The sequence below is a fragment of the Amblyraja radiata genome, chromosome X (genome assembly GCF_010909765.2).
Source record: "Amblyraja radiata isolate CabotCenter1 chromosome X, sAmbRad1.1.pri, whole genome shotgun sequence".
NCBI classification, from domain to species: domain Eukaryota; kingdom Metazoa; phylum Chordata; class Chondrichthyes; order Rajiformes; family Rajidae; genus Amblyraja; species Amblyraja radiata.
The window spans coordinates 8,989,105-9,009,959 of NC_045999.1; the positions used below are offsets into that span (position 1 = coordinate 8,989,105).

The following is a 20,855-nucleotide window of genomic DNA, read 5'->3' on the forward strand; positions in this document are numbered from 1 at the left end:
GCCCTTTAAGCTGAGAGTCAAACCAGCTATCATTGACCTTGAAGGTATCAATCTCAACCAACATCAGAAGAATACTTTTCTAATATTATAAAATTGTGGTTTGCGGGTTTTTGTGAAACTTTGCTGCTTCTTTTCCTCGTTACAATGGTGACTACATTATGAAAAAACGTAATGGCTGCGAAGCCCTATGAAGTGATCCTTCACTGTACAGTCACTGTATAAATACAAGTTCTTTAACATACGCTTCATTCCTGAGGGTATTCTACTCAGGGTTTCATCTTACATTAAGATCAAGATGATCCAACATAAAGCATTTAAAGCAAAGAAAGGTGGTCTCAAGAGGATATCTGCTGTTTGAATACAGTATCCTACAATGGAGAGAATGGGGCAGCATGGTTGGCATTGCTGCCTCACAGCGCCAGAGGGCCGGGTTCAATCCTGACCTTGGGTGCTGTCTGTACGGAGTTTGTACGTTCTCCCTGTGACCTGCAAGGGTTTTCTCCATGAGCTCCGGTTTCCTCCCACACAATAGACAATAGGTGCAGGAATATGCCATTCGGCCCTTCGAGCTAGCACCGCCATTCAATGTGATCATGGCTGATCACCCACAATCAGTATCCCGTTCCTGCCTTCTCCCCATATCCCTTGACTCCGCTGTCTTTAAGAGTTCTGTCTAGCTCTCGCTTGAAAGCATCCAGGGAACCAGCCTCAACCGCCCTCTGAGGCAGAGAATTATAGACTCACAACTCTCTGTGTGAAAATGTTTTTCCTCATCTCTGTTCTAAATGGCTTACCCCTTATTCTTAATATGGAATAATTCTATATATAGAATTAATCTTAATATTCTTAATACAGAATATAACTCCAAAGGTGAACAGGTTTGTAGGTTACTTGACTTGGTATGAATGTAAAATTGTCCCTAGTGTGTGTAGGATAGTGTAAGGGTGCGGAGATCGCTGGTCGGTGTGTACTCGGTGGGCCGAAGGGCCTGTTTTCGTGCTGTATCTCTAAACTAAACTAAAACTATGTATTAAATTTAGGTCAATCCCCAGACCCATTTTGGGATAGCACCTTATCTAGGATATTGTCTTGTTTTTAGGGATTGTGAGGTCTCTTGAGACATCTTTATGAAAATATTGTTTCAATGTTGTTCCTTTAGAAGTAGTCTTTGCTTACTGCTTCTCGTCCTCTCAGGAGGTTTGAAGATGGCCTACTGAACTCATGTGGTACTCAATAACAAATGGTATGAAAGTTTAGAGACAAATTAAATAGCAGATGCTGGTTTACAAAGAAAGACACAAAGTGCTGGATTAACTCAGCAGGTCAGGCAGCATCTTTGGAGAACATGAATAGACGACGTTTCGAGTCGAGTCTGAAGAAGCGTCCTGATCCGAAACTTCACCTATCCATTCAAACCCTTCAAATAAAACTGTGTAGGAAAGAACTGCAGATGCTGGTTTAAATCTGCTTTAATTTCTTAAATTTAAGACTCATCCATGCCTTCATCTCCTCCCGACTGGACTATTGCAACTCACTTCTCCTTGGCATCAGCTCCACCTACATCAACCGACTCCAACTGGTCCAGAACGCAGCCGCCCGACTCATCACCCACACCAAATCCTGGCATCACATCACTCCAGTCCTCAAAAAACTTCACTGGCTTCCCATCTCCCACCGGATCACCTACAAAATCCTGGTCCTCACCTACAAAGCCCTCCACCATCTGGCCCCCCCATATCTCACTGACCTCCTCTCCCCCTACCAACCCTCACGGTCCCTCAGATCCACATCAGCCGGTCTCCTCTCCATCCACAAGTCCAACCTCCGCAGTTTTGGGGACAGAGCCTTCTCCAGGGCAGCTCCCAGGCTCTGGAACTCCCTCCCCCAACTGATCCGCAATTCCGTGTCCCTCACCATCTTCCAGTCCCGCCTCAAGACCCATCTCTTCACCTCTGCCTATCCTTAGCCCCACGTCCCCGTCCCTTTTCATCTGTGCATTAATTGCCTCATACTGTGTTTTGTATTGAATTCTGTCTTTACTTTGTGTACTAGTCATGTCTCTACTATTTATTTCATTCCCCTTACATGTTTTTCCTCTACATGCTCAATTTTTGTAAGGTGTCCTTGAGACTCTTGAAAGGCGCCCATAAATAAAATTTATTATTATTATTATTAAATCGAAAGTAGACCCAAAATGCTGGAGTATCTCAGCAGGACCGGCTGTTTCGTCTGAAGAAGGGTCTCGACCCAAAACGTCACCCATTCCTTCTCTCTAGAGATGCTGCCTGTCCCGCTGAGTTACTCCAGCATTTTGTGTCTATTTTCATTCAATAAGACTTGTGGACAGCTTGATTAACCATCAACCGTGGGTTTATTTTACTTGCACAAGGAGAGAGTGCCACAGTCAAAGGCTGTGATTACATCTCTAAAGTTAAGTCGGCACAGCAGGACATTTATACATCAAAAAAAGATAACAACTGAGGAGGTACAGATGTGAAGGTAGACAAAAATGCTGGAGAAACTCAGCAGGTGAGGCAGCATCTATGGATAGAAAGAATAGGTGACGTTTCGGGTCGAGACCCTTCTTCAGGCTGATGTCGAGGGGTGGGGGGGGGGGGGTTGGGAAAAAGATAGGAAGAGGCGAAGACAGTAGGCTTATGGGAGAGCTGGTAAGGGGAGGGAAAGGAGGCAGAAAGCAAGGACTATCTGAAATTGGAGAAGTCAATGTTCATACCGCTGGGGTGTAAACTACCCAAGCAAAATATGAGGTGCTGCTCCTCCAATATACGCTGGGCCTCACTCTGGCAATGGAGGAGGCCCAGGACAGAAAGGTCCGATTCGGAATGGGAGGGGGAGTTGAAGTGCTGAGCCACCGGGAGATCAGGTTGGTTACTGCAAACTGAGCAGAGGTGTTGGGTCAAGCAATTGCCAAGCCTGCGCTTGGTCTCGCCGATGTAGAGAAGTTGACACCTGGAACAGCGGGTGCAGTAGATGAGGAGGAAATTGGAGAAACAGCACCTCATATTTCGCTTGGGTAGTTTACACCCAAGCGGCATGAACATTGACTTCTCCAATTTCAGATTGTCCTTGCTTTCTCCCTCCTTCCCCTCCCCAGCTCTCCCACAAGCCCAGTCTCCGCTTCCTTTCACTCCCCCCCCCCCCCGCCGACATCAGTCTGAAGAAGGGTCTCGACCCGAAACGTCGCCTATTCCTTCTCTCCATAGAGTTCAGCCGCTGAGTTTCTCCAGCATTTTTGTCTACCTTCGATTTTCCAGCATCTGCAGTTCTTTCTTAAACAAGTACAGATGTGAGGTAGATTGATATGTTAATTACAGGAATTGTGGTTTACTTTTAAAATGAACCAAAGGCGGTCCGAATCCAACAAGGTACAAAGGTAAGGACAATGAAGGTGTTAATGGCGAGTCTGTGAGAACCAGGGTATAGTGGAACTGACAGGTTATATGTTAAGTGATAGATACTGGCAGGCATCTTATGGACTCTGTGAGCAACAGAGTACAAGGGTAACGTCAATGAAGGTGTGAATGGCGAGTCTAGCTGGCAACTTGAACTAACAGTTTATCGACTTCCACACCACGTTCTCCAGAAATGCTGCCTGATCTGCTGAGTTACTTCAGCACAGGGGTGGGGAACCTGCGGCCTTCTGGGCCATTACGTGCGGCCTTCTGAATGAATCCAAATTTTGTAGAACAAATCCTTTCATTTTTATTAATATGTCTTTGTTCGTCTTTTATTATTTTTATTTCAATCTTAAAATGAACGTATTTAAAATACCAAAGAGTAAAAGAAGATTGAATGAAATTAGCATTTTTTAGCTTTCAATTTAGCATTTCAACCTCACCTAGTTGTTGTCTCCAAGGCTTCTAAAGAACTACAGATGGAATTGATTGAGCTCTCAGAAGATGACATTTTAAAGTCCTTATTTGACGCTAAGAAAGATCCGATTGAAATATGGAAAAATGCAACAGAATACCCACGTCTTCGGCAACATGCACGAAAAATGCTTTCTTGCTTTTCAACCACCTATAGCTGCAAATCGACATTCTCCTACCCAGCCCAAATCAAGGCGCCTTTACAAATTAAAAGGTTAGTTAACTCTAGAATTAACAACATTTTTTCATTTTCTTGAAGTTAGTACGTGGTAGTTAGATTTTTACAAAATAATGTACAATTTGAAGTATATCTAATTGAAGTTTCTTGGATGCGGCCTTATTAGATTACAGCTAACTTAATGCGGCATTCCAACATGAAAAGGTTCCCCACCCCTGCTCCAGCATGTTGTCTTTTTGTAGCATTCATTATTTTTGCAGCCATGCTCTGAGGAACTAACAATGGGATCCGAGTGGTGCTAACCCCTCCAGTTTAAATTCCTTTTGGAATATTTTGGAGGACCAAGAAACCAAGAACATGGTTGCCACTCAAATACTCGAACGTTGAAACAGACCAGAATTACCCTGTTGACTCTCAGCACAGCCAGCCCTCTTTCTTTCAACAAGTCTTGGAAAATAGTGGATTCCCAAAGTCTGAACTTCCATAGTACACTGTTTAAGAAGGAACTGCAGATGCTGGAAAAATGAAGGTAGACAAAAATGCTGGAGAAACTCAGTGGGTGAGGCAGCATCTCTGGAGCGATGGAAATAGGCGACGTTTCGGGTCGAGACCCTTCTACCTTCCATAATACACTAATCACTTATCAGAACCGAGTATTTTTCCTTTAAAGAATGCATGTTTTTAGGTATTTCTTTAAAAAATAAACAAGGGGGCAGAGCGGTGATTTTGATGCATTCAAATAAAACAGTTGGCTGGCGTGTGATTGATCTGTGCCATATTAAGCAGTTAAGCATCAGGGTTGTTAGTACATTGCAAATGTTTCTGGATCAACTTACCTTCAAGCAGGCAGACAAAGTGCTTCCTTGCATGTGAAATTTTCCTTTTAAAGGGCTAATAACTATTTATCAGATCCTCCTCGCTTTCTTTCAACTTCTGTAGTTATTCCCTCACTCTACCTGCCTCCACAGCAGAGGGGAACGCTTACAGCAGTTGCTGTCACTTCTGCTCAGAACGTCATAAATTCATAAATGAAAGGACTGGACAAGCTCGATGCAGGAAAAATGTTCCCAATGTTGGGCGAGTCCAGAACCACGGGGGCCACAGTCTTAGAATAAAGGGGAGGCCATTTAAGACTGAGGTGAGAAAAAACTTTTTCTCCCAGAGAGTTGTGAATTTGTGGAATTCCCTGCCACAGAGGGCAGTGGAGGCCAAGTCACTGGATGGATTTAAGAGAGAGAGAGATAGAGCTCTAGGGGCTAGTGGAGTCAAGGGATATGGGGAGAAGGCAGGCACGGGTTATTGATTTGGGACGATCAGCCATGATCACAATGAATGGCGGTGCTAGCTCGGAGGGCGAAATGGCCTCCTCCTGCACCTATTTTCTATGTTTCTAAAGGAGCATTCGGCCCATCAAGTCTACTTCGCCATTCAATCATGGCTAATCTATCTCTCCCTCCTAACCCCATTCTCCTGCCTTCTCCCCATAACCCTTGCCATCCGTACTGGTCAAGAATCTCTGCCATAAAAATATCCATCGATCTGGCCTCCACAGTCTTCCGTGGCAAAGAATTCCACAGATTCACCACCCTCTGACTAAAGAAATTCCCACTCATCTCCCTCCTAAAGGAACATCCTTTAATTCTGAGGCCGTGACCTCTCGTCCAAGACTCTCCCACTAGCGGGGACATCCTCCCCACATCAAGAACCATTTTGAAGCACAACATCTCACTTGACATCCCAGCGTGGCACTGAGAGAACACATACACGATCGGTGGGCAAGATCTTAAGCTGAAGCCTTGTCTGCCCACTCAGGCTGGTACAAGAGATGCCAAGGCACAATTTTAAAATTAACCAGAGGACCTAACCTGGTATCCTGGCAAATCCTCAACTTTTCAGCTGGTCACTAAAGCAGATTATTTTGTTATTAGGCCTTGCTGATCGATGGATTGTGATGTATGAAATTTAACTGTTCTAATCCCTACATTATAACTTCGAAATGAGGACGTCATCAAATGAGAATGGTACTTGGATGTTCTCAGGTAGTGGAAAGTTAAACTTAATATGTTTCTTTGTTCACACAGTACTCTCACAAGGCAGAGAGAGCCAGAATCAAAGTGTGACTGTCTTGGAAGATCTGTCCCTCCCCTCCTCTCCAGTGCAGGAATCTCCGCAGGAAAAGTATTCAGGACAAGCTTAGGACAATCCTGTTACAGAATAATACAGCACGGATACAGGCCCTTCGGCCCAACTCATCCATGCCAACGAAGCTAGTCTCATTTGCAAACATTTGCTGCATATCCTTTTCAACCTTTCCTATGCATGAATCTGTCCAAATGTCTTTTAAATGTTATTATAGGACCTGCCTCAACAACCACTTTCTCTGGCAGCTCGTTCCATGTTCCCCTGGGTGGAGAAGTTGCCCCTCAGGTTCCTTTTAAATCTTTCCCCTCTCTCCTTAAACCCACGCGGCATGGTGGCGTTGCTGCCTTACAGCGAATGCAGCACCGGAAGACCCGGGTTCGATCCCAACTACGGGTGCTGTCTGTACGGAGTTTGTACGTTCTCCCCGTGACCTGCGCGGGTTTTCCCCGAGTTCTTCGGTTTCCTCCCACACTCCAAAGACGTACAGGTTTGTAGGTTGATTGGCTTGGTAAATGTAAAAAGTGTCCCTAGTGGGTATAGGACAGTGTTAATGTGCGGGGATCGCTGGTCGGCGCGGACCCGGACCTGCGCTGTATCTCTAAACTGTATCTGTAAACTAAACGCGCTCTGGTTATTGATTCTCCTTCCTCGGGAAAAGGCTGCGTGCATTCACACACACTTGGAGCACACACCAATGTATATTAGACTACTTTTTTTTCCTGAACAGCAAATGTCCACCTGTCAATGAATCACAGAAGAAGATTGAATACCTGGACAGAGCCCCCGTGTCTGTCTGACGTCAGCTGGGTGGTGGTCAGGAAGGAAGGGTTTTGCTGCCGATTGGGCTGAATTTCCCATGCTCCTCTGCGATCGGCTGCTCCTGTCTACTCATTGATTATAACAGAAGGGAAGGGTGACAAAGGGGATCCATGCAGCAGAGCAGGCACAAGCAAAGCAATGAAACAAAAAGTTAGTCGTTAGTGATTATTAAACTGGTTAGCAAAGCATGAATGGTGCCGTTCTTAGGTATGCCATGATACACAGGTTTGCCATTGTAAATTCTAAAGAAATCTGTCTTTAATTGAATATTAATTGTCTACTGACGACATTTTTGGGCAGTCGGAGCTGGAGGGTTACCACAATTTAGTTTTTTTAAGTTTAGAGATACAGCGTGGAAATAAGCCCTTTGGCCCACTGGGTACATGCTGACCATCGATCACCGGCACACTAGTTCTGGACTGGACTACACTGGATTTAAGAGAGAGTTAGATAGAGCTCTAGAGGCTAGTGGAGTCAAGGGAGAAGGCAGGCATGGGTTATTGACGGGACGATCAGCCATGTACACAATGAATGGCGGTGCTGGCTCGAAGGGTCGAATGACCTCCTCCTGCACCTATTTTCTATGGTTCTATGTTATTCCACTTCCTCATCCACTCCCTACACACTAGGGGCAATTTACACAAGCCAATTAACCAACAGTACAAACCTCCACGTCTTTGGAATGTCTGGAAACGGGAGCCCACCCCCCCAGGAGAAAACCCACACGGCCACGGAGAGAACGTGCAAACTCCGCACAGACAGCACCCGTAGTCAGGATCGAACCGGGGTCACTGCCGACGCGCAAGAATGGAAGGGGAGTCTGAAATTATGCTGGAGGTGCAGCAGGCGAAACTCAGAGAGAATTCACCCCATCCCAAATCCAAGGCTGATTAAATGTAACGCCGCCTCCATCAGTGGGTGTAATACAGGTAGCATCGATGATGGTTGGGAAGTGATGAATATGGCTAGACCTGCCAGCAGAACATACGCGTTTAAGAAGGAACTGCAGATGCTGGAAAATCGAAGGTAGACAAAAATGCTGGAGAAACTCAGCGGGTGCAGCAGCATCTATGGAGCGAAGGAAATAGGCAACGTTTCGGCCCGAAACGTTGCCTATTTACTTCGCTCCATAGATGCTGCTGCACCCGCTGAGTTTCTCCAGCATTTTTGTCTACCAGCAGAACATAGGCTCCAGGTTTAGTCAGCGCAGAGGATAACAAAAACACTGCACATATAAAAATCCTGAAGGTAGCCGAGAGAAGCCTACAATGGGGTCGTTGAAAAGATCGGATCGGAAGCGTGTGGCAGAACTATAATCATGTATAGTCTTTCTGCTGACTGGTTAGCACGCAACAAATGGTTTTCACGGTATCCTGGTACACGTGACAATAAGCTTAGAGCTAATTGTAATGAACTCCAGACACCTGTGATCAGCAACATACCTAATAACGCACCACAGCAACTTAAGAGATTAATCTGTTCCTATATACACTTGTGAAATTTTGCACTGGTCAAAAAGCCACTCCTATTCCGAGCGGGATCACTGCCCGCCACTGAGGTTTGCGTAGCGTGGATTTCTCCTGCGCTAGAACGGCAAGGAGATCCGTTATTCTGACTCCACTCACGACCAGCGAAGACAATGTCAAGAAGCGGCTCGATAAGGAAACAGTTGAATCAGTGTGCAGGTCACCCTGGTCACTCTCTCTTCTCTCCCCCCCCCCCCCCCCCCCCCCCCCCCCTCCCCTCCCACTAGGCAGGAGATACAGAAGTGTAAAAGCGCACACTTCCAGATTCAGGGACAGTTTCTTTTAAGGTGTTTTGAAGCAACTGAACATCCTATCACCAATAGAGAGCAGTCCTGACCTACCATCCATCTCATTGAAGACCCTTAGACTATAGTTAATCAGATTTTATCCTACACTAAACGTTATTCCCTTTATCCTGTATCTATACACTGCGGATGGCTTGATTGTAATCACGTGTAGGCTTTGCGCTGACTGGATAGCACGCAGCAAAAACACCTTTCATTGTGACAAAAACTAAACTAGGGTCTGAATCTGTGTAGCAGGGGTGAGAATTACTATCTGCTGCTTATTGAGGCCGTGCCCAATCTCCTAGGATAACACCTCCCTGGTACCGAGGGCATGAAATTAGACCGGCTCACAACATCCTCCTACATTGCCATGTCTGGCTGGCCAAGCAAACCTCAGGGCAAGCTTAAAATTATTAGATCCTATGGGATGGGTGGGAAAATGAAAAGGCAAAGGTGGATACGTTCCAAAGGGCAGAAACAAAATGCTGGAGTAACTCAGCGGGTCAGGCAGCATCTCTGGGGAAAAGGAAGGGTGACGTTTCAGTTCGAGACCCTTCTTCAGCAGACCCCAGACCAGCATTTGGGGTCCATCTTCAGTGTAAACCAGCAGCTGCGGTTCCTTCCTACACATATATGTTCCAAAGGACTTGATTTCTATTTGCAGAAACAAGGAACTGTAGATGCAGGTTTACCAAAACAAAAAAGACACAAAGTGCTGGAGTAACTCAAGGGGCCCAGCAGCATCTCTGGAGAACATAGATATTTGACATTTCGGGTCGGTGCGCCTCTTCAGACTGGAGAAGGGTCCCGACTGGAAACGTTGCCCGTTCATGTCCTCCAGAGATGCTGCCTGACTCTCCGAGTTACTCCAGCATTTTATCTCTTCATTGTTATTGCTTACACAAGGGGAATAATTCATTAAAACAAATCCCTCCTCCCTTTGATGAACCCACGTGGGAGCACAACATCTTCTCCCAGCTGCATCATATTATTAGGTAAGTCTAGCTGTTAGTTGGTCACAGCTCCCAGTATTGGTCCCCTGGATAAAAGACTGATGTACAAAGGATGAAAGCATGCCCGACCCTCATACTGACCTGGTTTCGAAGTGGTTGCTGCAATGTGGCTTTATCCCGATGTGCATGGCTATCTCTGCCTCCGTGATCTGGTTGGCTGGATCCGATTGCCGTGGGCTGTGGGTGAAATATGGAGAAGCCAGATCAAAACAGGCCGCAAGTTTAGTTTCTAGATGCAGCGCGGAAACATGCCCGACTGACGCTATCCTACATCAATTTGCAATGACACCAAGCCAATTAACCTACAAACCGATACGTCTTTGGAGTGTGGGAGGAAACCGGAGATCCCGGAGAAAACACACGCAGGTCACGGGGGGGGGGGGGGGGAGAACGTGCAAACTCCATACAGACAGCACCCTAGTCAGGAGCAAACCCCGAGTCTCTGGGAAGGGGAGGGGAAAGATGGAGAAAGCAAGGACTACTTGAAATTGGAGAAGTCAATGTTCATGTCATGAATCTAAATGTGTATACAGTGCATTTGGAAAGCAGTGACAGGATCAGTCAAAGTCAGCATGGATTTATGAACGGGGAAACCATGCTTGACTAATCTTCTGGAATTTTTTGAGGATGCAACAAGTAGAATGGATAAGGGAGAGCCAATGGATGTGGTGTATCTGTACTTTCATAAAGCCTTTGACAAGGTTCCGCACAAAAAATTAGTGTGCAAAATTAAAGCACGTGGTATTTGGGGTAGGGTATTGACATGGATAGAGAACTGGTTGGCAGACAGGAAGCAAAGAGTAGCATTAACGGGTCCTTCACAGTTAAAGAACATGGGGTAGGCCATCTTAAGACTGAGATGAGGAAAAACCTTTTCACCCAGTGAATCTGTGGAAGGCCATGGAGGTCATTTCAAGAGAGAGTTAGATATAGCTCTTAGGGCTAACGGAATCAAGGGATATGGGGAGAAAGCAGGAGTGGGGTACTGATTTTGGATGATCTGCCATGATCATATTGAATGATCATTATGCTCGATCATGCTGGCTCGAAGGACCTACTCGTGCACGTATTTTCTATGGTTCCATGTTTCTATGTTAAACACCACCCTATATCTATATCGAAGATAGACACAAGAAGTTGGAATAACTCAGCGGGACAGGCAGCATCTGTGGAGAGAAGGAATGGGTGAAGTTTCTGGTCGAGACTCATCGGGCCCAGCTTCATGCTCTTTCCCAGGGAGCCAGCTAAAATTGTGTGAAGGTTAGAGCTTATTCAACTTAAATGCATCCAGAGGATTATACTCCATTTACTTTACTTCAGATGCCCTTGACCAAAGCATTTTAAGAAGTTCTTAATCCAAAACAGAAGAGACTGGCATTCGTCTTTCCATTTGAAAGCCATGGCGGTTAAGACATTTTGGCAAGGTTGATATTATGGAAATTTCAGTCACAAAATCTCGCAACGTACTGAGAAACAAAGCAGGGGGCAGTACAGGTATCCTTTATAATCTCCTGCGCTGCATTCGATCCAACACACAAGATAGACTTGCTAGCAGAGCCCCATTTAAAACGAGGCAAGAGTACACCAGTTAGAGCTTTGGCGGTTACGAGGTTGGGAGAGGTTGAGCAGGCTAGGACTCTTATTCTTCGAAGTGCAGGAGGATGAGGGGTAATCTTATAGAATACGACAAAATCATGAAAGGAATAGATCGGGTAAACAGATTGGATAAATGCAGTCACTTGCTCAGAGTTGGGGAATCAAGAACCAGAGGGGACATATGTTTGCCAGGGGAAGGAGGCTGATTTAATAATCTGAGAGGTACTTTTTTTTACACAAAGGTTGGTCGACATATGGAATGAGCTGCTGCCGGAGGAGGTAGTTGAGGCAGGCACAATCGCAATGTTTAAGAAACATTTAGATAGGTACATGGATAGATAGGGATATGGGCCAAACGAAGGCAGATGGGACTAGTGTAGATGGGACATATTGGTCAGTGTGGGCTAGTTGGGCCTGTTTCCACACTATATGACTCAATGAGGTGAAATCTATTGTATATGTGGCATCAGCCTGTACGGTTTTATCATCAGACCTGCCAACATTCAAGCACTGTACTTCTTAGGTTTTTAGTTTTAAGATACAGTGTGACAACAGGCCCTTCAGCCCACCGAGTCCATGTCGACCAGCGACCATCCGTACACTAGTTCTATAATACACACGTGGGATAATTTTACAGAAGCCAATTAACCCACAAACTTGAACACCTTTGGAATGTCGGGAGGAAATCGGAGTGCCCGGAGAAAGCCCACGGGGTGACCGGGAGAACGTACAAACTCTGTAGTAGTCATGATCGAACCAGGATCACTGGCGCTGTGAGGCAGCAACTCTACCTCTCCGCCACTGTGCCGCCCAGAATAGTAATTCTGTTCTTATTACTTGTAGTAGTGGGTCGGGAGATTGCAACCTTCACGTGGTCCACACTGTTTCGACTAATGCAATCAACCCGACGTGCACAAACAAGATCAAATAGAACAAGCTGGCCTACAACTTTAGGCTGTGCACGCCATACACAAAAAGAAGACTTGTAATAATCAATTTAGTTGCAGCTTAAAAGACAAAAGAGACTCCAACCACACAAATAATTTGGAGCAACCAAGGCACGATGCAGAGGAAAAGAAAAAGATCAGCTTTAGGAGCAAATAGTTTTGGATCCATAAATAGAGAATGGTCACTAACATATGCAAGAAAAGACCGATTTACACAGAATGCAATTGCAATCATTTGGCCCCTAAAGGTATTTTTCCTTGATCCACTCTTAGCTACAATTACAGCACAATGAATCAACCCATAAGATTGTCCTTGCCACCCGTCTTCATTTGGAGACTTCTGACATGCACTTAAAGGCCTCTGTGAACGCCACAAACACCAACTAAACGCAACTACCAACTGATTGGGTTGCACTGGGCCTTTGGGGTTTGTTTTGTTTTTGCACAATATTGGGATTTTGTATTGATTGAACTTTTATTTTTGTTTGGTTGTCATATTGTTTATTGAGTACTGGAGGAACTCAGTGGGAGTCACTCGGGTATCGGCGTACACTGGCCCGAACTCCAGTGTACACTGTGTTGAAGAAGGAACTGCAGATGCTGGAAAATCGAAGGTACACAAAAATGCTGGAGAAACTCGGCGGGCGCAGCAGCATCTATGGAGCGAAGGAGATAGGCAACGTTTCGGGCCCGAGTTTCTCCAGCATTTTTGTGTACCTTCACGTGTACACTGGCCTGAACAAACTCCAGTGTACACTGGCCCCATCCCCGAACTCCAGTGTACACTGGCCCTATCCCCAAATTCCAGTGTACACTGGCTGTATCCCCAAATTCCAGTGTACACTGGCCCTATCCCCAAATTCCAGTGTACACTGGCCCTATCCCCAAATTCCAGTTTATCAGAATCACAATCAGATTTTATTCGCCAAGTATGCTTTGCAACATACGAGGAATTTCACTGGCCAGGTCAGTCATACAATTAGAAGGAGCAGATCACTCAAAAACGGCGCGACTCACCTGTTGCAGCGGCCCCTACAGCCTGTCTGTCTTTTTTTTTTTTTTTGTCTAGTTAAATGTAGTGTTGGTGTTTTTTTAATACTGGTTTTAAATGTGTATATGTGGGGGGCGGGGAAACTGTTTAAAATCTCTTCCCTGTCCGGGAGACCCGACCTTTTCCCTGTCGGGTCTCCGTTGTCGTTGGGGCCTAGCACCGTGGAGCGGCCTCCAACCTGAATGACCCGGGGGCTCGGGAGAATGCGGAACTGCGGACTACTCACCATCGTGGGGCTGGCCGGCCTCGGAGCGGGTCCTCGGAGCAGCGGTGGTGACTCGCTGCTGCGACTCGACTCCTGGGGCTCGGAGGCTCCAGCAACGCAGCCGCAGGTCCGGTGCACTGGGACATCGGGAGCTCGCGGGTCCGGGGGGAGAGACCGCTTCCCGGAGCTCCCGCAACGCGACTTCTCCAGCCCGTGTCGCGGGGTTGGAACGACCCGGAGCGGGGCTGTACATCGCCCGGCGCGGCTTCATGGCCGTGGGACATTCCAGCGCCCGCCGGGGGCTTCAACATTGTGACTTTTAGACCGGGAGCGGGGCCGTAAATCGCCCGGCACGGCCTAAAATGGCCGTGGGACTTAGCATCGCCCGCCTGGGGCTTGGACATCGGGAGAGAAATGGAGAACAGGGGAGAGAAAAGACTTTGCCTTCCATCACAGTGGGTTCACTGTGATGGATGTTTGTGTGAATTAAATTGTGTGTATGTCTGTAGGAAATTGTCTTTGTTTGTATGGCTGTGGAAACGGAATTTCGTTTGAGCCTCACTGAGGCTCAAATGACAATAAATGGTATTGTATTGTATTGTATATCAACATGAACATCCACCAGTGACTCCTACACATTCCTCACTGTGATGGAAGGCAAAATAAAGTTCAAGTCCTTCCTTTTCATCTTCCTCAGTCGGGGGCCTCAAGATCTCCGTTGACGGGACGGTCTTGACTTCCGTAGCCGGCGGCGTTCAGCTCCTGCATCGGGGGAATGTCAGCTTCCCTGCGCCGGGCGATCGAACCTCGCGTCGGGGCTGGTCGAACCTTCTGCGGCGTTGAAGCTCCCGACTTGCCTCTCCCGAGAATGCGAGCCCTTGATGGTAAGTCCGCAGGCAAGGGATCAGCTCCGATGTTAAGTCCGCGCCCCACGGTGGGGCTCACGACAGAGTCCGAGGAGGCCTCCAGCTCCACCGATGGTAGGCCGCAGAGCCCAGAGAATGTGATCCGAAAATTAATCACATCTCTGGGAAGGTAGGAACTTGAAAAAAAGTTTCCCCCTCCCCGCACATAAAACAAACCAAAGTACATTAAAACAAACTTTTAACAAACGCTAAAAATAACAAAAAGATGAAAAAACGAACAGACTGCCGGCAGGGCTGCCATCTCCCCGGCGCCCCTGGTGGTCTTGGACTGGCCCTATCCCCAAATTCCAGTGTACACTGGCCCTATCCCCGAACTCTATCTCAGCACCCCCTCTGCATTTACAAACCTGTTGCGTTGTTGCTGCAAGTAAGAAATTCATTGTTCCATTTCGGGACGTGCGACAATAAAGCACTCCTTTGACTCGTGACCCTTGCCTGGTTAGTGGGGATACGTTTACGATGTATCTGCACTTATTCATCGAGGTTTGAACCATACTTTCTACCACCTTGCAGCAAGTGAACGAGCATTTGTCCACCTTATCTCATGGAAGCAAATTCCGTTTGCTGCTCCAATGTTGCAGGGTCGCGGTTAATCGCAAGCTTCAAAGCATCGCCGCTCGAACAACTGTGCATTTCCAAAATAAAGTTGCACTTTAAATTCCCAACATCTGCAAAACAATCATCTTCTCTTCATGGAGTGAAGGAAATAGGCAACGTTTCGGGCCGAAACGTTGCCTATTTCCTTGCTGCCTCTGATGCTGCCTCACCCGCTGAGTTTCTCCAGCATTTTTGTCTACATTCGATTTTCCAGCATCTGCAGTTCCTTCTTAAACATCTTCTCTTCATTCCCTCTGAAACGCCAAATAGGTTAAATATTCCCATTTGCTTCTTTTTGATGTTTGCAAGAGATTAATATCAAAGGCACGGCATCAAACTGTGCTCATTTCAAACATCCGGTCGCAGGCAGGCTTCAATTATGAAAAACACGTGTTGCCTTCAACCTGATCTTAATTTGCAGTGCGCATTTGCTAATTCTAGACCTATTGATATTTTAATTAAATGATGTAGAAGCTGTTTATGTCGCTGATTTTGAGACTGATACTGATTTTACAAAATACTCTATTACCCAATATTAATGCTACAGAATGGCATTGAGGCTTAATATCAAATGTCATCTTCAGAAGTGTACCTGAATACAAGTGTTTTATAGAGTAAAGTCAGTCTGAAGAAGGGTCTCGACCCGAAACGTCACCTATTCCTCCTTTATGTCTACAAAGCCCTCAATGGGCTTGCCCCCACCTACATCAAAAGTCTGCTTACCCACCACACCACCTCCAGGTCCCTCAGATCGGCCGACTTGTGGTTGCTGAACATCCCGCGGTCTAGGCATAAGCTCAGGGGCGACCGTGCCTTTGCGGTTGCAGCTCCTAGACTGTGGAACAGCATCCCTCTTCCCATCAGAACTGCCCCCTCCATCGACTCCTTTAAGTCAAGAAATGTTTGGCAGATGCAGTATAATGTGGATAAATGTGAGGTTATCCACTTTGGTGGCAAAAACAGGAAAGCAGACTATTATCTAAATGGTGGCCGACTAGGAAAAGGGGAGATGCAGCGAGACCTGGGTGTCATGGTACACCAGTCATTGAAAGTAGGCATGCAGGTGCAGCAGGCAGTGAAGAAAGCGAATGGTATGTTAGCTTTCATAGTAAAAGGATTTGAGTATAGGAGCAGGGAGGTTCTACTGCAGTTGTACAGGGTCTTGGTGAGACCACACCTGGAGTATTGCGTACAGTTTTGGTCTCCAAATCTGAGGAAGGACATTATAGCCATAGAGGGAGTGCAGAGAAGGTTCACCAGACTGATTCCTGGGATGTCAGGACTTTCATATGAAGAAAGACTGGATAGACTTGGCTTATACTCGCTAGAATTTAGGAGATTGAGAGGGGATCTTATAGAAACGTACAAAATTCTTATGGGGTTGGACAGGCTAGATGAAGACTAAAAACTCATCTATACTCCCAAGCCTTTCTTGCTGTCCTCTGAGTGAGGGCTATATGTATGTAGTGATGTTTGTATTTAATCTAGGAACCACTGTTGTTTGTTACACTATTCTTATACCAATGTAAAGCGCTTTGGCCAACGAGAGTTGTTTTTTAAATGTGCTATATAAATAAAAGTGACTTGACTTGACTTGGCTATTCCTTTTCTTCAAAGATGCTGCCTGACCAGCTGAGTTACTCAAACATTTTGTGTCTATCTTCGGTATAAACCAGCAACTGCAGTTCCTTCCTACACAATTTTAGATAGGCACAAAGTGTTGGAGTAGTGTTGGAGTAACTCAGTGGGTTAGACAGCATCTCTAAAGAAAAAGGAAGGGTGACATTTCGGGTCAGGACTCTTCTTCAGAGTAAAAATAAATGGGGAGGAAATGGAGGAAGGAAAAGGCCAAAACATTTTGCGATGGTCTAGGGATGGTGGAAGGTTGTCTGGGGTAGTCCAAGAGGAAGATCGGTGGAGGCAGGAGAAGAGGTTATGCCTTTTTCCTACCTCCAGTTCCCTCCCCTCTACTTTCAATAGACAATAGACAATAGGTGCAGAGTAGGCCCTTCAAGCCAGCACCGCCATTCAGTCCGAAGAAGGGTCCCGACCCGACACATCACCCATCCTTTTTCTCCTGAGATGCTGCCTGACCCGCTGAGTTATTCCAGCACTTAGTGTCTATCTTCAGTATAAACCAGCATCTGCATTTCGTTTCTACACAGTTTCATAGAGTCTGCCTGCCTGGATGCACATAAGCACATTCTTCATTGGAAACCATCTACTGCAACACAGTATCAGCCTGCTCATTCTGTCCAGTCCCCATTCTGAAAGCTAGTGTTCGATGTTCAGCATTTTTCAACCTTTGATTAAATATAGCACCTGCTTATTCATGCATCACCGAAGATAAGACACAAAATGCTGGAGTAACTCAGCAGAATAGGCAGCATCTCTGGAGAGAAGGAATGGGTGACGTTTCAGGTCAAGACCGCTCTTCAGTCCGACTTCAGCTTTTTATGTCCATCTTCAGTTTAAACCAGCATCTGCAGTTCCTTCCTGCATATCCTAGCCTGATTCCACATCTGATGCTAAAGGGAACATGAACAGCAGAATGGACCTGTTATTGGGCTCAAAACCAATATAGCCCCTGGGGATTTTAAACTGAATTACCTATGACTGAATTTAAAAGGCCAGCATCAGTCAGGGGGATAATCACCAAAATGGAGGCCGCAGAAACTGAAATGCTAGAATCTTGAGTAAAAACAGAAGCAAATGGAGGAACTCAGTAGGCCATTCAATTTCTGCTGGGGGAAATGGGCAGTCGACATTTCATGTCAAGAGTCCTCATCTCGACAGCACAGTGGCGCAGCAATAGAGCTACTGCCTCACTGCGCCAGAGACCCAGGTTTCCATCAATATAACTTATTTTTCTGCCAGGTTTTTACCTATTTAGAAAAAAGAACACAGAGTGCTGGAGTAACTCACCACTCTCTGTGTGAAAAGAAAATGTCTCATCTCGGTCATTCCCCCTTATCCTCAAACTGTGACCCCTTGTTCTGGACTTCCCCAACATCGGGAACAATCTTCCTGCATCTAGCCTGTCCAACTCCTTAAGAATTTTGTAAGTTTCTATAAGATCCCCCCCCTCAATCTTCTAAATTCTAGCGAGTACATGCCGAGTCTATCCAGTCTTTCTTCATATGAAAGTCCTAACATCCCAGGAAACTACCTTCCCCTCCACTCCCCCTTCAGCATTTTGTAGTGAGCTGTGCCCTGGTGACTCTCTTGTCCTGGTGACTCTCCCATCCTTGTCCATCGCACCCCGTTATACAGTACTCTCCCGGCAACCGCAACCGATGTAACACTTGTCCTTTGACTTCTTCCCTTCCCAACCACCAGGAACCCAAGCAATCACCTATCAAATACTGTCAAAGTTGGCCGTGCCCCAATTTGGAATTTTAACTCAAGGGTCTGCCCTGTCTAGTTTACAGAAACAGCGCGGAAACAGGCCACTCGGCCCACCAAGTCACAACTAACCTGCGATCCCTGCAACATTAACTCTATCCCACACACACTAGCGACAATTTACACTTATACCATTCAAATTAACCTACAAATCTGTACGTCTTTGGAGTGTGGGAGGAAATAGAAGATCTCGGCGGAAACACAAGCGGTCACGGGGAGAACGTACAAACTCCGTACAGGCAGCACCTGTAGTCGGGATCGAACCTGGGACTCCGGCGCTGTAAAGGGCCTGCCCCACTTTCACGACCTAATTCACGACCTCTGCCGAGTTTGCCCTCGACTCATACTCGCAGCATGGTCGTAGGAGGTCGTAGGTAGGTCGTAAGTAGGTCGTGATGCTAGTCGTAGGTACTCGTGGAATCAAGTAGGTCTAGCATGATGAAAAATGTCCACGAGTAAAAAAGGTCGTGAATTAGGTCGTGAAAGTGGGACAGGCCCTTAAGGCAGCAACTCTACCGCTGCGCCACCGTGTCGCATGTCTCTATCCATAACTATCTCAAACCTAATAAAACAGAGGTCGCTGGTCCCAAAATCCTCATCTTGATCCATGATAGAAACATAGAAACATAGAAATTAGGTGCAGGAGTAGGCCATTCGGCCCTTCGAGCCTGCACCGCCATTCAATATGATCATGGCTGATCATCCAACTCAGTATCCCGTACCTGCCTTCTCTCCATACCCTCTGATCCCCTTAGCCACAAGGGCCACATCTAACTCCCTCTTAAATATAGCCAATGAACTGGCCTCGACTACCCTCTGTGGCAGGGAGTTCCAGAGATTCACCACTCTCTGTGTGAAAAAAGTTCTTCTCATCTCGGTTTTAAAGGATTTCCCCCTTATCCTTAAGCTGTGACCCCTTGTCCTGGACTTCCCCAACATCGGGAGCAATCTTCCTGCATCTAGCCTGTCCAACCCCTTAAGAATTTTGTAAGTTTCTATAAGATCCCCTCTCAATCTCCTAAATTCTAGAGAGTATAAACCAAGTCTATCCAGTCTTTCTTCATAAGACAGTCCTGACATCCCAGGAATCAGTCTGGTGAACCTTCTCTGCACTCCCTCTATGGCAATAATGTCCTTCCTCAGATTTGGAGACCAAAACTGTACGCAATACTCCAGGTGTGGTCTCACCAAGACCCTGTACAACTGCAGTAGAACCTCCCTGCTCCTATACTCAAATCCTTTTGCTATGAAAGCTAACATACCATTCGCTTTCTTCACTGCCTGCTGCACCTGCATGCCCACTTTCAATGACTGGTGTACCATGACACCCAGGTCTCGCTGCATCTCCCCTTTTCCTAGTCGGCCACCATTTAGATAATAGTCTGCTTTCCTGTTTTTGCCACCAAAATGGATAACCTCACATTTATCCACATTATACTGCATCTGCCAAACATTTGCCCACTCACCCAGCCTATCCAAGTCACCTTGCAGTCTCCTAGCATCCTCCTCACAGCTAACACTGCCCCCCAGCTTAGTGTCATCCGCAAACTTGGAGATATTGCCTTCAATTCCCTCATCCAGATCATTAATATATATTGTAAATAGCTGGGGTCCCAGCACTGAGCCTTGCGGTACCCCACTAGTCACTGCCTGCCATTGTGAAAAGGACCCGTTTACTCCTACTCTTTGCTTCCTGTTTGCCAGACAGTTCTCTATCCACATGAATACTGAATCCCCAATGCCGTGTGCTTTAAGTTTGTAAACTAATCTCTTATGTGGGACCTTGTCGAAAGCCTTCTGGAAGTCCAGATACACCACATCCACTGGTTCTCCCCTATCCACGCTACTAGTTACATCCTCGAAAAATTCTATAAGATTCGTCAGACATGATTTACCTTTTGTAAATCCATGCTGACTTTGTCCAATGATTTCACCACTTTCCAAATGTGCTGCTATCCCATCTTTAATAACTGACTCTAGCAGTTTCCCCACTACCGATGTTAGACTAACTGGTCTGTAATTCCCCGTTTTCTCTCTCCCTCCCTTCTTAAAAAGTGGGGTTACGTTTGCTACCCGCCAATCCTCAGGAACTACTCCAGAAGCTAAAGAGTTTTGAAAGATTATTACTAATGCATCCACTATTTCTGGAGCTACTTCCTTAAGTACTCTGGGATGCAGCCTATCTGGCCCTGGGGATTTATCGGCCTTTAATCCATTTAATTTACCCAACACCACTTCCCGGCTAACCTGGATTTCACTCAATTCCTCCAACT

At 46.2% G+C, this 20,855-nt stretch overlaps 1 protein-coding gene across 5 annotated transcripts in view; it reads right to left on the bottom strand.

The window, feature by feature from the left end:
- Positions 1-20,855, bottom strand: part of LOC116968252 (casein kinase I-like) — a 200,439-nt gene that overhangs the window by 22,296 nt on the left and 157,288 nt on the right. For 3 of the 5 annotated variants that reach the window (XM_033014943.1, XM_033014945.1, XM_033014942.1), the window contains 2 exons: positions 9,937-10,032; positions 6,981-7,094 (listed from right to left, as the gene is read on the bottom strand). In XM_033014943.1, coding sequence (XP_032870834.1) covers positions 6,981-7,094; positions 9,937-10,032 — 210 coding nt within the window. The remainder of the gene's footprint in view (positions 1-6,980; positions 7,095-9,936; positions 10,033-20,855) is intronic. The other 2 variants (XM_033014947.1, XM_033014946.1) reach the window with 1 other exon arrangement.